This window comes from Coregonus clupeaformis, unplaced genomic scaffold (genome assembly GCF_020615455.1).
Source record: "Coregonus clupeaformis isolate EN_2021a unplaced genomic scaffold, ASM2061545v1 scaf2097, whole genome shotgun sequence".
Classification (NCBI taxonomy): domain Eukaryota; kingdom Metazoa; phylum Chordata; class Actinopteri; order Salmoniformes; family Salmonidae; genus Coregonus; species Coregonus clupeaformis.
In genome coordinates, this window is record NW_025535551.1 from 70001 (window position 1) to 82739 (window position 12739).

Sequence of the window (12739 nt, forward strand, 5' to 3'; positions counted from 1 at the left end):
CCCTGTCCCGGTCCCTTTCTAGGTAATGATCCCAAAAATCCCAGGATTACTGTATAACCAGGAACAATGGTCTGCCGTTACAAGAGATCTCATGATCGAGCAGGATGTCATGTTATGTTATGAGCACACACAGGAGGCCTGGCTGGAAGCCTCTCTGATAGGTTCTCTAGACCAGGAAGCCTGGCTGGAAGCCTCTCTGATAGGTTCTCTAGACCAGGAAGCCTGGCTGGAAGCCTCTCTGATAGGTTCTCTAGACCAGGAAGCCTGGCTGGAAGCCTCTCTGATAGGTTCTCTAGACCAGGAAGTCTGGCTGGAAGCCTCTCTGATAGGTTCTCTAGACCAGGAAGCCTGGCTGGAAGCCTCTCTGATAGGTTCTCTAGACTCCTCAGGTCTCCCTCAGGTCTCTCTTTGTGTACGTCCATATTTCCCTGATTGTGTCAGTTATTACATTGATTCTGTTTTCTGCAGAGAGACAATCCCTAGACAGATATGGTCAGGGGCCAAGCTCAGCAGGCTGTAGATCAAAACCATTGTCCAAAGAATAAATCACATAGTTTACATGCAAGATAATATATCTATTTTGCCTTTTGTCTGATTCAGTGAAAGTTTGAAATTGTGAACAGCAATTCCCCAAGTTCCATCCCCTCTTGGATACACAATTACTTTGAACTAAGGCCGCTCTTGGACATACAGTTTGAACTAAGGCCCTTTTTGGACATACAGTTTGAACTAAGGCCCCTCTTGGACATACAGTTTGAACTAAGGTCCTTTTTGGACATACAGTTTGAACTAAGGTCCTTTTTGGACATACAGTTTGAACTAAGGTCCTTTTTGGACATACAGTTTTAACTAAGTCCCTTTTTGGACATACAGTTTGAACTAAGGCCCTTTTTGGACATACAGTTTGAACTAAGGCCCTTTTTGGACATACAGTTTTAACTAAGGCCCTCTTTGTCGTCCTGTCTGCTCGTGCTAGTTATATATTTTGTGTTTTCACTCATCTGGTTAAACGATATCAATACCTTCTTCTATCCTCCTCTCACACGCCAAAACTATGACAATACATATGTGAATCAACTTAACCTTAAAAGTGCCTGCTTCGGCAATATGGGATTGATATCGCACATGTCTGGTATAATCTGCTAGTGATGGAGGATGGAGGAAAGGAATGAATTCTTGGTGCAGCAGAGCATGGTACAGAAGGAGATCTATCAGCTTGTAAATCCACCCTTCTGAGGTCCAGCAGGATTAGTAGAGCTGAAGGAGACGTCTGACCTGAAGGAAACTCTCTGTTTTTCTGCTTCCTCTGAACAGTGACCTGGCCTGGAACAAACTGTCGTCTCTGGACCCTCTCTCCTTCTCCAGTCTGCCTGCCCTCATCAAACTGTGAGTCCTCCACTGTTGTTATTCATTGATATGAACCAGAGTTCAAGTCAATCGGCAATGGATTATGTGTTCATCAAATCAAGTTATATTGAATAAATAACTCTTACAGTGAGGGAAAAAAAGTATTTGATCCCCTGCTGATTTTGTACGTTTGCCCGCTGACAAAGACATGATCAGTCTATAATTTTAATGGTAGGTTGATTTGAACAGTGAGAGACAGAATAACAACAACAAAAATCCAGAAAAACGCATGTTATAAATTGATTTGCATTTTAATGAGGGAAATAAGTATTTGACCCCTCTGCAAAACATGACTTAGTACTTGGTGGCAAAACCCTTGTTGGCAATCACAGAGGTCAGACGTTTCTTGTAGTTGGCCACCAGGTTTGCACACATCTCAGGAGGGATTTTGTCCCACTCCTCTTTGCAGACCTTCTCCAAGTCATTAACGTTTCGAGCCTGACGTTTGGCAACTCGAACCTTCAGCTCCCTCCACAGATTTTCTATGGGATTAAGGTCTGGAGACTGGCTAGGCCACTCCAGGACCTTAATGTGCTTCTTCTTGAGCCACTCCTTTGTTGCCTTGGCCATGCGTTTTGGGTCATTGTCATGCTGGAATACCCATCCACGACCCATTTTCAATGCCCTGGCTGAGGGAAGGAGGTTCTCACCCAAGATTTGACGGTACGTGGCCCCGTCCATCATCCCTTTGATGCGGTGAAGTTGTCCTGTCCCCTTAGCAGAAAAACACCTCCAAAGCATAATGTTTCCACCTCCATGTTTGACGGTGGGGATGGTGTTCTTGGGGTCATAGGCAGCATTCCTCCTCCTCCAAACACGGCGAGTTGAGTTGATGCCAAAGAGCTCGATTTTGGTCTCATCTGACCACAACACTTTCACCTAGTTCTCCTCTGAATCATTCAGATGTTCATTGGCAAACTTCAGACGGGCCTGTATATGTGCTTTCTTGAGCAGGGGGACCTTGCGGGCGCTGCAGGATTTCAGTCCTTCACGGCGTATTGTGTTACCAATTGTTTTCTTGGTGACTATGGTCCCAGCTGCCTTGAAATCATTGACAAGATCCTTCCGTGTAGTTCTGGGCTGATTCCTCACCGTTCTCATGATCATTGCAACTCCACGAGGTGAGATCTTGCATGGAGCCCCAGGCCGAGGGAGATTGACAGTTATTTTGTGTTTCTTCCATTTGCGAATAATCGCACCAACTGTTGTCACCTTCTCACCAAGCTGCTTGGCGATGGTCTTGTAGCCCATTCCAGCCTTGTGTAGGTCTACAATCTTGTCCCTGACATCCTTGGAGAGCTCTTTGGTCTTGGCCATGGTGGAGAGTTTGGAATCTGATTGATTGATTGCTTCTGTGGACAGGTGTCTTTTATACAGGTAACAAGCTGAGATTAGGAGCACTCCCTTTAAGAGTGTGCTCCTAATCTCAGCTCGTTACCTGTATAAAAGACACCTGGGAGCCAGAAATCTTTCTGATTGAGAGGGGGTCAAATACTTATTTCCCTCATTAAAATGCAAATCAATTTATAACATTTTTGACATACGTTTTTCTGGATTTTTTTTGTTTGTTATTCTGTCTCTCACTGTTCAAATAAACCTACCATTAAAATGATAGACTGATCATTTCTTTGTCAGTGGGCAAACGTACAAAATCAGCAGGGGATCAAATACTTTTTCCCCTCACTGTATGTTTTTCTCGATTAATGATTGCTAGATTGCTATTACAATTGCTTAGTTATCAGGCGGTAGATATGTGTTTCTCATACTCTTTCTCTCTCTTTCTCCCTCTCTCTCTCCCCCTCCCTCCTCCTACCCCTCCCTTCTCTCTCCCCCAGTGATCTTACTTCCAACCGGTTGTCCTCTCTGCCTGTATCGGGGCTCCATGGACTCACACACCTCAAACTATCCGGCAACGAGGACCTGCAGGAGCTACTGCCCGCTGAGAGCCTCCCCAAACTGAGGTAGCTATAGTGGTGGTGGTGGTGGTGGTGGAGGTGGTGGTGGTGGCGGTAGAGGTGGTGGTGGTGGTGGTGGTGATGGTGGTGATGGTGGTAGAGGTGGTGATGGTGTATGGTAGTAGGTGCCAGGCACACAAGGTTTGTGTCAAGAACTGCAACGCTGATGGGGTTTTCACGCTCAACAGTTCCCCATGTGTATCAAGAATGGTCCACCACCCAAAGGACATCCAGCCAACTTGACACAACTGTGGGAAACATTGGAGTCAACATGGGCCAGCATCCCTGTGGAACGCTTTCAACACCTTGCAGAGTCCATACCCTGATGAAATGAGGCTGTTCAGAGGGCAAAAGTGGGGGCAACTCAATATTAGGAAGGTGTTCTTAATGTTCTGTCGACTCAGTGTATGCTGATTGCATTGCCACCAAAACTTTATTCATTTGCGGTCTCTCTCTCACGTCTCTCTCTCACGTCTCCTCCTCTCTCACGTCTCTCTCTCACGTCTCTCCCATAGATTATCTATTGCCTCAGCAACGAACAGGGCTCTGACCGGCCGTCCCCTCCCCCCTCCCCCCCCCCTTGCCTCGTGAATGACGTCATTACTGGTTAAAGAGAGCACTCACCTTTATAAAATAAGCTACTTCTACGCAAATGTTGTTGATCAGTACAATAAAATAAGTCCCAAATGGAAGGGAAACATATTGTTTGTCATCTGTAGCCTCATGAAATAAGCCAAAACAAACTCAATAACTCAATGCATTCACACACTCCTATTGAATATGCATTCACCTGTATTGTGAATAGACCTAGGCTACGTCTTGGTTTACCCAGTTAATCAATAGAGATTTACCATTCAAATGAATGATTATCATTCTGTTGTTGTGAAGCTAGATTAGTAAAAACAAAGTCAGATTGATTGTATGATTGTATAATTGATTCATTAATGCATACAAGGCTGTCTCTGAAATGTTTTGACGTAAAACATATAAAATGTCATGATATTAAACTCAAAAGATGCCCAACAATTAAACAGAGCAGTAGCTGAGTTTATCTGTCTGGATCAAGTGGCATTCTGGGACTTTGGCTAATACGTCTTGTCTTGTGTGGTATTGTTTTTGTATAGTTTTGGTATTGAGTATTGTGATGGTATCGTAATACTACACTTGGTATCGGTATCGAAGTCAAAATTCTGGTATCGTGACAACACTAGGTGGTGGTGATGATGATGATGATGATGTGGAGGAGGAGGTGGAGGAGGAGGAGGAGGAGGTGGAGGTGGAGGAGGTGGAGGAGGAGGAGGAGGACGAGGTGGAGGAGGATCCATTTAATTTTAAGCAACCATTAAAATATGATTTACCCAGGCCATAGTTACAGTTGAAGGACCAACCATTAAAATATGATTTACCCAGGCCATAGTTACCGTTGAAGGACCAACCATTAAAACATGATTTACCCAGGCCATAGTTACAGCCTCCTCAGTTAGTCAACACTTACATCCCTTCCGCTAGGAACTCCTAGACGTAAATATTTGTATGATGGCATACATCACTGCAATTTCAAAGTTGCGTGTCAGTTGGTACTTAATGAACAGTTAAGCGTGGTGGTAGCATTGTGTTTAGTCTCTTATGTTCTCTCTGTTCTCTCTGTCTGTAGTGTGATGGAGCTGCCCTATGCCTTCCAATGTTGTGTTGACTGACTCTCTCTCTCTCTCTCTCTCTCTGTCTCTCTCTCTCTCTCTCTCTCTCTCTCTCTCTCTCTGTCTCCTGTTCTCTCTCTCTCTCTCCTGTTCTCTCTCTCTCTCTCTCTCTCTCCTGTTTTCTCTCTCTCTCTCCTGTTCTCTCTCTCTCTCTCTCTCTCTCTCTCTCTCTCTCTCTCTCTCTCTCTCTCTCTCTCTCTCTCTGTCTCCTGTTCTCTCTCTCTCTCTCTCTCTCTCTCTCTCTCTCTGTCTCCTGTTTCTCTCTCTCTCTCTCTCTCTCTCTCTCTCTCTCTCTCTCTCCTGTTCTCTCTCTCTCTCTCTCTCTGTTCTCTCTCTCTCTCTCTCTCTCTCTCTCTCTCTCTCTCTCTCTCTCTCTCTCTCTCTCTCTCTCTCTCTCTCTCTCTCTCTCTCTCTCTCTCTGTCTCCTGTTCTCTCTCTCTCGCTGTCTCTCTCTCTGTCTCTGTAGGGTGATGGAGCTGCCCTATGCCTTCCAGTGTTGTGCCTTCGTCTCCTGTGAGAAACACTCCTCTCCCTGGGACCGAGACAATAACAACAATGGGAAGGAAGACTTTGGGAGGAGGGAGGGCGTCTTGTCTAACCAAGGTGTGTCCTCAAACAACCCTAGATAGTGCACTGCTTTTGGCCAGAGCCTTAACCCCTTATGCACGAAGGTAGTGCTCCATTAAAAGGGAATAGGTTGAAACTTCAGATCCTCATTGGAAGGATATATGTTGTGTTGCTAATATGCCCCCTGCCAGAAACACTGTCCAATTTTTCAGTTCCTATGAACTCATTTGAAACGTCTTGATAACCTGGATATAACCTTTGTGCGTTTTTGATTTAATTTAAGAAGACCACGAGTTGGAGGACTTTCTGCTGGACTTTGATGATGAGCCCAAATCCCACCACACTGTCCAGTGCTCCCCAGCACCTGGTAAGGCAACACCCCCCACTTCCCTTCCCCCTAACATGGTTCAAACATTGATTGATTGGTTGATTGCCTGGTTGATTGACTGGTTGTTGATTGATTGACTGGTTGATTGATTGATTGATTGATTAATTGATTGATTGATTGATTGACTGGTTGATTGTTTTGATTGATTGATTGACTGACTGGTTGATTGATTTACTGGTTGATTGATTGACTAGTTGTTTGATTTATTGATTGACTGGTTGAGTGGTTGATTGATTGATTGAGTGATTGACTGGTCGATTGATTGACTGGTTGGTTGATTGATCTGTGCTTCCCTCCCCAGGTCCGTTCCGTCCTTGCCACCACCTGTTTGGCAGCTGGTTGATCCGTAGTGGTGTGTGGGTCATTGCTACTCTCTCCCTGGTCTGCAACACACTGGTGATGGTCTCCATCTTCCTCTCCCCATCCTTCCTGTCCCCTGTGAAGCTGCTGATTGGCCTGCTGGCTCTGGTAAACAGTCTGATGGGGCTGTGGTCTGCCACGCTGGCCACCGTCGACGCCTTGACCTTCGGGAGCTTCGGCCGCTACGGGGCCCGCTGGGAGAGCAGTACGGGCTGCAAGCTGACCGGCTTCGTCTCCATCTTCGCTTCTGAGACAAGTATCTTCCTGCTGACGGTGGCCGCTCTGGAGAGGGGGCTGTCGATACGGAGAGGCAAGGCCGCCGAGGGGAAGACTTGGACGGGGACGCTGAGGCTGGTGGCGGCCCTGTGTTTCCTCCTGGGCCTGGCTATCACTCTGCTCCCCCTGCTGGGGGACTACACGGTCTCCTCCATCTGTCTCCCCATGCCCTACGGAGAGCCCTCCTCTCTGGGCTTCATGGTGGCTCTGGTCCTGGTCAACTCCCTATGCTACCTCATTATGACCGTCACATACACCCGCCTCTACTGCAGCCTGCAGAAAGGAGAGCCAGACAACCTGTGGGACTGCTCCATGATCCGTCACGTGGCCTGGCTGTTGTTCACCAACTGTCTCCTCTACTTCCCTGTAGCTTTCCTCTCCTTCTCCTCCCTGCTGAAACTTCCCTCAGTAGGGCCTGAGGTGGTGAAGTCGGTGCTTCTAGTGGTGGTTCCTCTCCCGGCCTGCCTCAACCCTCTACTCTACGTCCTCTTCAACCCTCACTTCAGAGAGGACCTGGGCCTGCTCCACAGACGGACCCGTGGCGCCCTGCATCTCAGCAGACCCCGCCGCCTCAGCCTCGTCTCGCTCAACTCGGAGGACGCAGAGAAACAGTCATGTGACTCCACGCAGGCCCTGGTCACCTTCGGGGTGTCGGAGGAAGAGGAGGAGTCTAGGGGGGCGGGGCAGCAACCCAGCGCCGAGGCACACCACCCTCCGGTTGCCTTCATCCCCTGTCGCTAGGCAGACTAGCCTTCAGGCCTCAGTGTTTTTACCCCCAGGGCTGCAGGCCCTATATCGACCCCCTACACACAGACAGAGACTGTGTTAGAGCAGCACATGTAGCCAGAGAGGAAGGATGAAGAAACAAGGCCACTGCCACACGGACATGAACATGACACAAAATGGCCGCCGTGGCTCTCCTCTGACCATCAGAACTCTTAATATACAGCTAGATAGACTCCATTGTCCTGGTATGCATTTCTCTATCTGTCTGTACAGTACCAGCTATGTGTATACATACACTGACTGTTCTATGTTGTGGCCTGGCCTGGCAGCTTGATGCCGGACAGAAGCAGGACTGATTATGTTATGAACACAGTTATGATCACCATATGAACAGTTATGATCACCATATGAACACCATATGAACACCATCTGAACACAGTGGCCATGCTCTTTTAATGAAGGTACTTAACTCTATAATATGTAGGCCAGGAGGAGGAGGAGGAGGAGGAGGAGGAGGAGGAAGAAATTCCACACTGCATCATTGCTTCATTTTATTTCAGTTACATCCCTAAGATAATATACCTAATTTGAGAGTTTAAACAGTCTCTCTGACAGTTATACAAATACAAGCTAAGTTTTGTGAGAACAATTTGTAAGGACTGTGTGTGTGTGTGTGTGTGTGTGTGTGTGTGTGTGTGTGTGTGTGTGTGTGTGTGTGTGTGTGTGTGTGTGTGTGTGTGTGTGTGTGTGTGTGCTTGCGCTTGCGTGCGTGTTGGGTCTTGTGCTGTCGTTTATCGAGACTTTGCTCTTGCACAGTTGTGTTAAAAGTGTTGTGACCTTGTGAGATTGCTCTGGCTGAGACTGCCAAGTCACAACATTCTCCTTCAGCAACAAAGGCACAAATGGCATTTGTTCATATATGACACACTGTGTGTGTGTACCCTGTGTGTGTGAACGCTGTGTGTGTGTGTGTACACTGTGTGTGTGTACCCTGTGTGTGTGAACGCTGTGTGTGTGTGTACACACTGTGTGTGTGTACCCTGTGTGTGTGAACGCTGTGTGTGTGTGTGTGCTCGTGCATGTTTGAGGTTGCACTTTTGTGCCTGTTCATTTGTGTACGTTTACTGTGACAATCTGTTTTCCTTTGTAGAATATGCCAGTGTGTTTGACAGTAATGTTTGGTATGTATTTGTATTTGTAATTGACCCTAATATTTAGTTCTAAAAGTTTTCCCCCTATTTCCGTACGTCTATATTTTTCGAGTCCACCTCTCTGTCTTCAGTCCCTTGGTGATCTCAAGATACTGCTGTAGCTCACAGGAAAAAAAAACAATTCATTTCTAATCGCTGTCCAAAATGGTCAAAATCAACAGTTTGTGGGTTCGTGCTTTTAGACTGTTTTATCTATGCATCATTACAGCCAATTGAGAGTGATGACAACATACCACATTACATCTTTAGTTCTGTTTATCATTTAACTACGTCAATCACCAGCATGCATGACTCTCCCCCCACTGCCTAGTGGCTATAGCACGTACCAGCATATTGCCTCAACCCAACCTTGACAGAGGGGGTTTGGAGAGGACGGAAGAGAGGGGAGAGAGGGGAGAGAGAGGAGAGGAGAGGAGAGGAGAGAGGAGAGGAGAGAGAGGAGAGGAGGAGGAGAGGAGAGGAGAGGAGAGGAGAGGAGAGGAGAGGAGAGGAGGGAGAGGAGAGGGAGAGGAGAGGGAGAGGAGAGGAGAGGGGAGGAGAGGGGAAAGAGAGGGGGATTGGAGAGGACGGAAGAGAGGGGAGAGAGGGGAGAGGAGAGGGAGGAGAGGAGAAGGGAGAGTGAGAGGGGAGAGGGGAGGAGAAAGAGAGGGGGATTGTTATTCATGTGTTTTAGAGGTCTTCAGATTCCAGGATGAAAACCTGTGTTAATGATGTGTCTTGCTCCCCCACTGCGCTGGGGCCGGACAGAGACGTCTTGTGTTCTGCCTCTTTGTTCCTTGGCCAGGCATAGCGGCAGCATAGCAGCAGCAGGGTGTTAACCTGGATAGAGGTATCAAGTGGCCAAGTCACCGCCTTCCAGGACTGAACCCCTTCCAAGGAGCTGGATCGCTTGTGAAATGAAATATCACCGGGACGAGGGTCAGGTCAGAGCGGCCTGCGTTCTGGTTCACCCCTCTCCTCCGTTCCTCCTCCGTTTCTTTCTGTTGTTTTCTTCTTCTTCTTCTTCTTCTTTCTTCCCCCACAACCGACTACTAATGCGAAACATCAGCGGCCTCTCCAGACAAATACTTGGATCTGAGGTTAGCAAGGTTTAAAAGTCTTCTGAGGCGATTCCTGAGGTATCTTCAGAGCTCTGGGCTGTTGACCTCGTTCTCCTTCTCTCCAGGAGGATGACCTCATGTCTGATCCACCGGCCAGCTCTTTTTCCTCTCTTCTCTCCCTCTCCTCCTCTCCTCCTCATCCTCTCTCCCTCTCCTCCTCTCCTCCTCCTCCTCTCTCCCTCTCCCCCTCTCCTCCTCTCCTCCTCATCCTCTCTCCCTCTCCTCCTCTCCCCCTCTCCTCCTCTCCTTCTCATCCTCTCTCCCTCTCCTCCTCTCCTCTCCTCCACTCCTTCTCTCCTGCCTTGCTGGTCACAGGTCATATCTACCTTCATATCAGAGCAGGAGAACACCTCAGACCTACCCAGCACTTAGAACTAGGAGAATTAGGGACTTCAATGCTGGTTCAATGTAGCAACCTCATGAAACAATCGCAAAGTCTTGACATGGCCCCTCCTTTGTCCTTGTGTGGATGAATTAAGGAGGTAGATGTCATTAATTATCAAGCGTATTGCTCGTGGAAACCTAGAAAGTGAATGAACTGTCTTTGCCCCCTTAAATGTTCCTGAAAACTCTGCTGCTCATGGTCTTTGAAAAAACCTGCTGTCTGTGATTTGTTTTCTGCCCCTGCTTTCTCTCTCTCTCTCTCTCTCTCTCTCTCTCTTTCTTTCTCTCTCTCTCTCTATCTCTCCTCTCTCACTCTCTCTCTCTCTCTCGCTCAATAAAACACAAACTCACCATAATGAACCTGCCTGTGGCCATTCCTCCATGTGACATGCAGAAGACAGAGAGCAGAGAGAGAGACATCCTTGTCTCAGGGTCCTTCCCAGGTGTGTGCCATGATTAAAAAGAGAGGTGGTTGGGCTGAATCTGGTTCGTGTTCATTAGGCCACAAAGTAGCCAAATGTTTCTGTTACAAACTACAAGATACTGGGGTAGCTAGATACTGAGGTAGCTAGATACTGGGGTAGCTAGATACTGGGGTAGCTAGATACTGGGGTAGCTAGAAACTGGGGTAGCTAGATACTGAGGTAGCTAGATACTGGGGTAGCTAGATACTGAGGTCGCTAGATACTGGGGTAGCTAGATAAACATTATTTCAGACTTTCTTTTATTTCTCTTGTTTTCTCTCACTCCATCGTTACCCAGATTCAGAATTTGGATGCGAAAGCTATTTTTTATTATCACGAGCTCTTAAAATACCAGAATTTTATAAAAAAATATAGATGAGTATTTATAACAAAAGTATATTGTGTAAGGTAAAGGGTCCCTGAGGAGGAGGCCTGATGGAGGCCTGGTTCTCTGCAGATTGTATGTAGTAGCCTAGTTAGCCTAGACAGTGGCCAGGCTTAGCTAGCCTAGCGTCCCATTGGCTAGGGGCTGTATGTACATTACATTCATAGGGCCAGTGAATAGAATGCATATTTTGTTTTTTATATCAGAGTGTTAAATCCATGTAATATGTAATAAACAACTTTACCAAATGAGCGTAATCTGTGAGTGGTGTTTGTTGTTCCTGAAAGAGATTGATGGTGGGGGGCGATTTTAGAGGTAATAGACGTCGTGTGGAACAGAACAGAAAACGCTTTGTGAACTTTTTCGATAAGCATTAAAATAATGGATCTGAACACGGTCGTGTTGTTATTCCATCAGCGCCGGGGGGGACCAGCCATGTTGAGATGAATAGTAAAGGTATTTAAGGCTCTGCACCAATCATGAATCCTTCTATTGTCCTTGGCTATGTCAATAAATTAACTTAACGTTGCATATCTGGGAAATAAAGCATGTTGATGTTATAATTTTTTTATGCAATCACACAGCAGGAATCATTGTTCAGAAAATCCTGCTGATTGCCCATGTAAAGGGTACAGTAAAATCCTGCTGATTCCCCATGTTAAGGGTACAGTAAACTCATGCTGATCCCCCATGTACATTTGCATTTACATTTACGTCATTTAGCAGACGCTCTTATCCAGAGCGACTTACAAATAGGTGCATTCACCCTATAGCCAGTGGGATAACCACTTTACAATATATTTTATTTTTATTTTTTATTTTTTGGGGGGGGTAGAAGGATTACTTTATCCTATCCCAGGTATTCCTTAAAGAGGTGGGGTTTCAAATGTCTCCGGAAGGTGGTGAGTGACTCCGCTGTCCTGGCGTCGTGAGGGAGCTTGTTCCACCATTGGGGTGCCAGAGCAGCAAACAGTTTTGACTGGGCTGAGCGGGAACTATGCTTCCGCAGAGGAAGGGGAGCCAGCAGGCCAGAGGTGGATGAACGCAATGCCCTCGTTTGGGTGTAGGGACTGATCAGAGCCTGAAGGTACAGAGGTGCCGATCCCCTCACAGCTCCATAGGCAAGCACCATGGTCTTGTAACAGATGCGAGTTTCAACTGGAAGCCAGTGGAGTGTGCGGAGGAGCGGGGTGACGTGAGAGAACTTGGGAAGGTTGAACACCAGACGGGCTGCGGCATTCTGGATGAGTTGTAGGGTTTTAATGGCACAGGCAGGGAGCCCAGCCAACAGCGAGTTGCAGTAATCCAGACGGGAGATGACAAGTGCCTGGATTAGGACCTGTGCCGCTTCCTGTGTAAGGCAGGGTCGTACTCTCTGAATGTTGTAGAGCATGAACCTGCAGGATCGGGTCACCGCCTTGATGTTAGCGGAGAACGACAGGGTGTTGTCCAGGGTCCCGCCAAGGCTCTTCGCACTCTGGGAGGAGGACACAACGGAGTTGTCAACCGTGATGGCGAGATCATGGAACGGGCAGTCCTTCCCCGGGAGGAAGAGCAGCTCCGTCTTGCCAGGGTTCAGCTTTAGGTGGTGATCCGTCATCCATACTGATATGTCTGCCAGACATGCAGAGATGCGATTCGCCACCTGGTTATCAGAAGGGGGAAAGGAGAAGATTAGTTGTGTATCGTCAGCGTAGCAATGATAGGAGAGGCCATGTGAGGATATGACAGAGCCAAGTGACTTGGTGTATAGGGAGAATAGGAGAGGGCCTAGAACTGAGCCCTGGGGGACACCAGTGGTGAGAGCACGTGGTGCGGA

General features: G+C 47.4%; 1 protein-coding gene across 1 annotated transcript in view; it reads left to right on the forward strand.

Moving 5' to 3' along the window:
• The window catches only part of LOC121553389 (leucine-rich repeat-containing G-protein coupled receptor 5-like), a 62918-nt gene extending 54546 nt beyond the window's left edge, over positions 1-8372 (forward strand). The window contains exons 12-16 of the mRNA XM_045219150.1: positions 1315-1386; positions 3243-3368; positions 5526-5662; positions 5910-5993; positions 6316-8372. Coding sequence (XP_045075085.1) covers positions 1315-1386; positions 3243-3368; positions 5526-5662; positions 5910-5993; positions 6316-7391 — 1495 coding nt within the window. The 3' untranslated portion in view covers positions 7392-8372. The remainder of the gene's footprint in view (positions 1-1314; positions 1387-3242; positions 3369-5525; positions 5663-5909; positions 5994-6315) is intronic.
• Positions 8373-12739: the final 4367 nt, after the last annotated feature.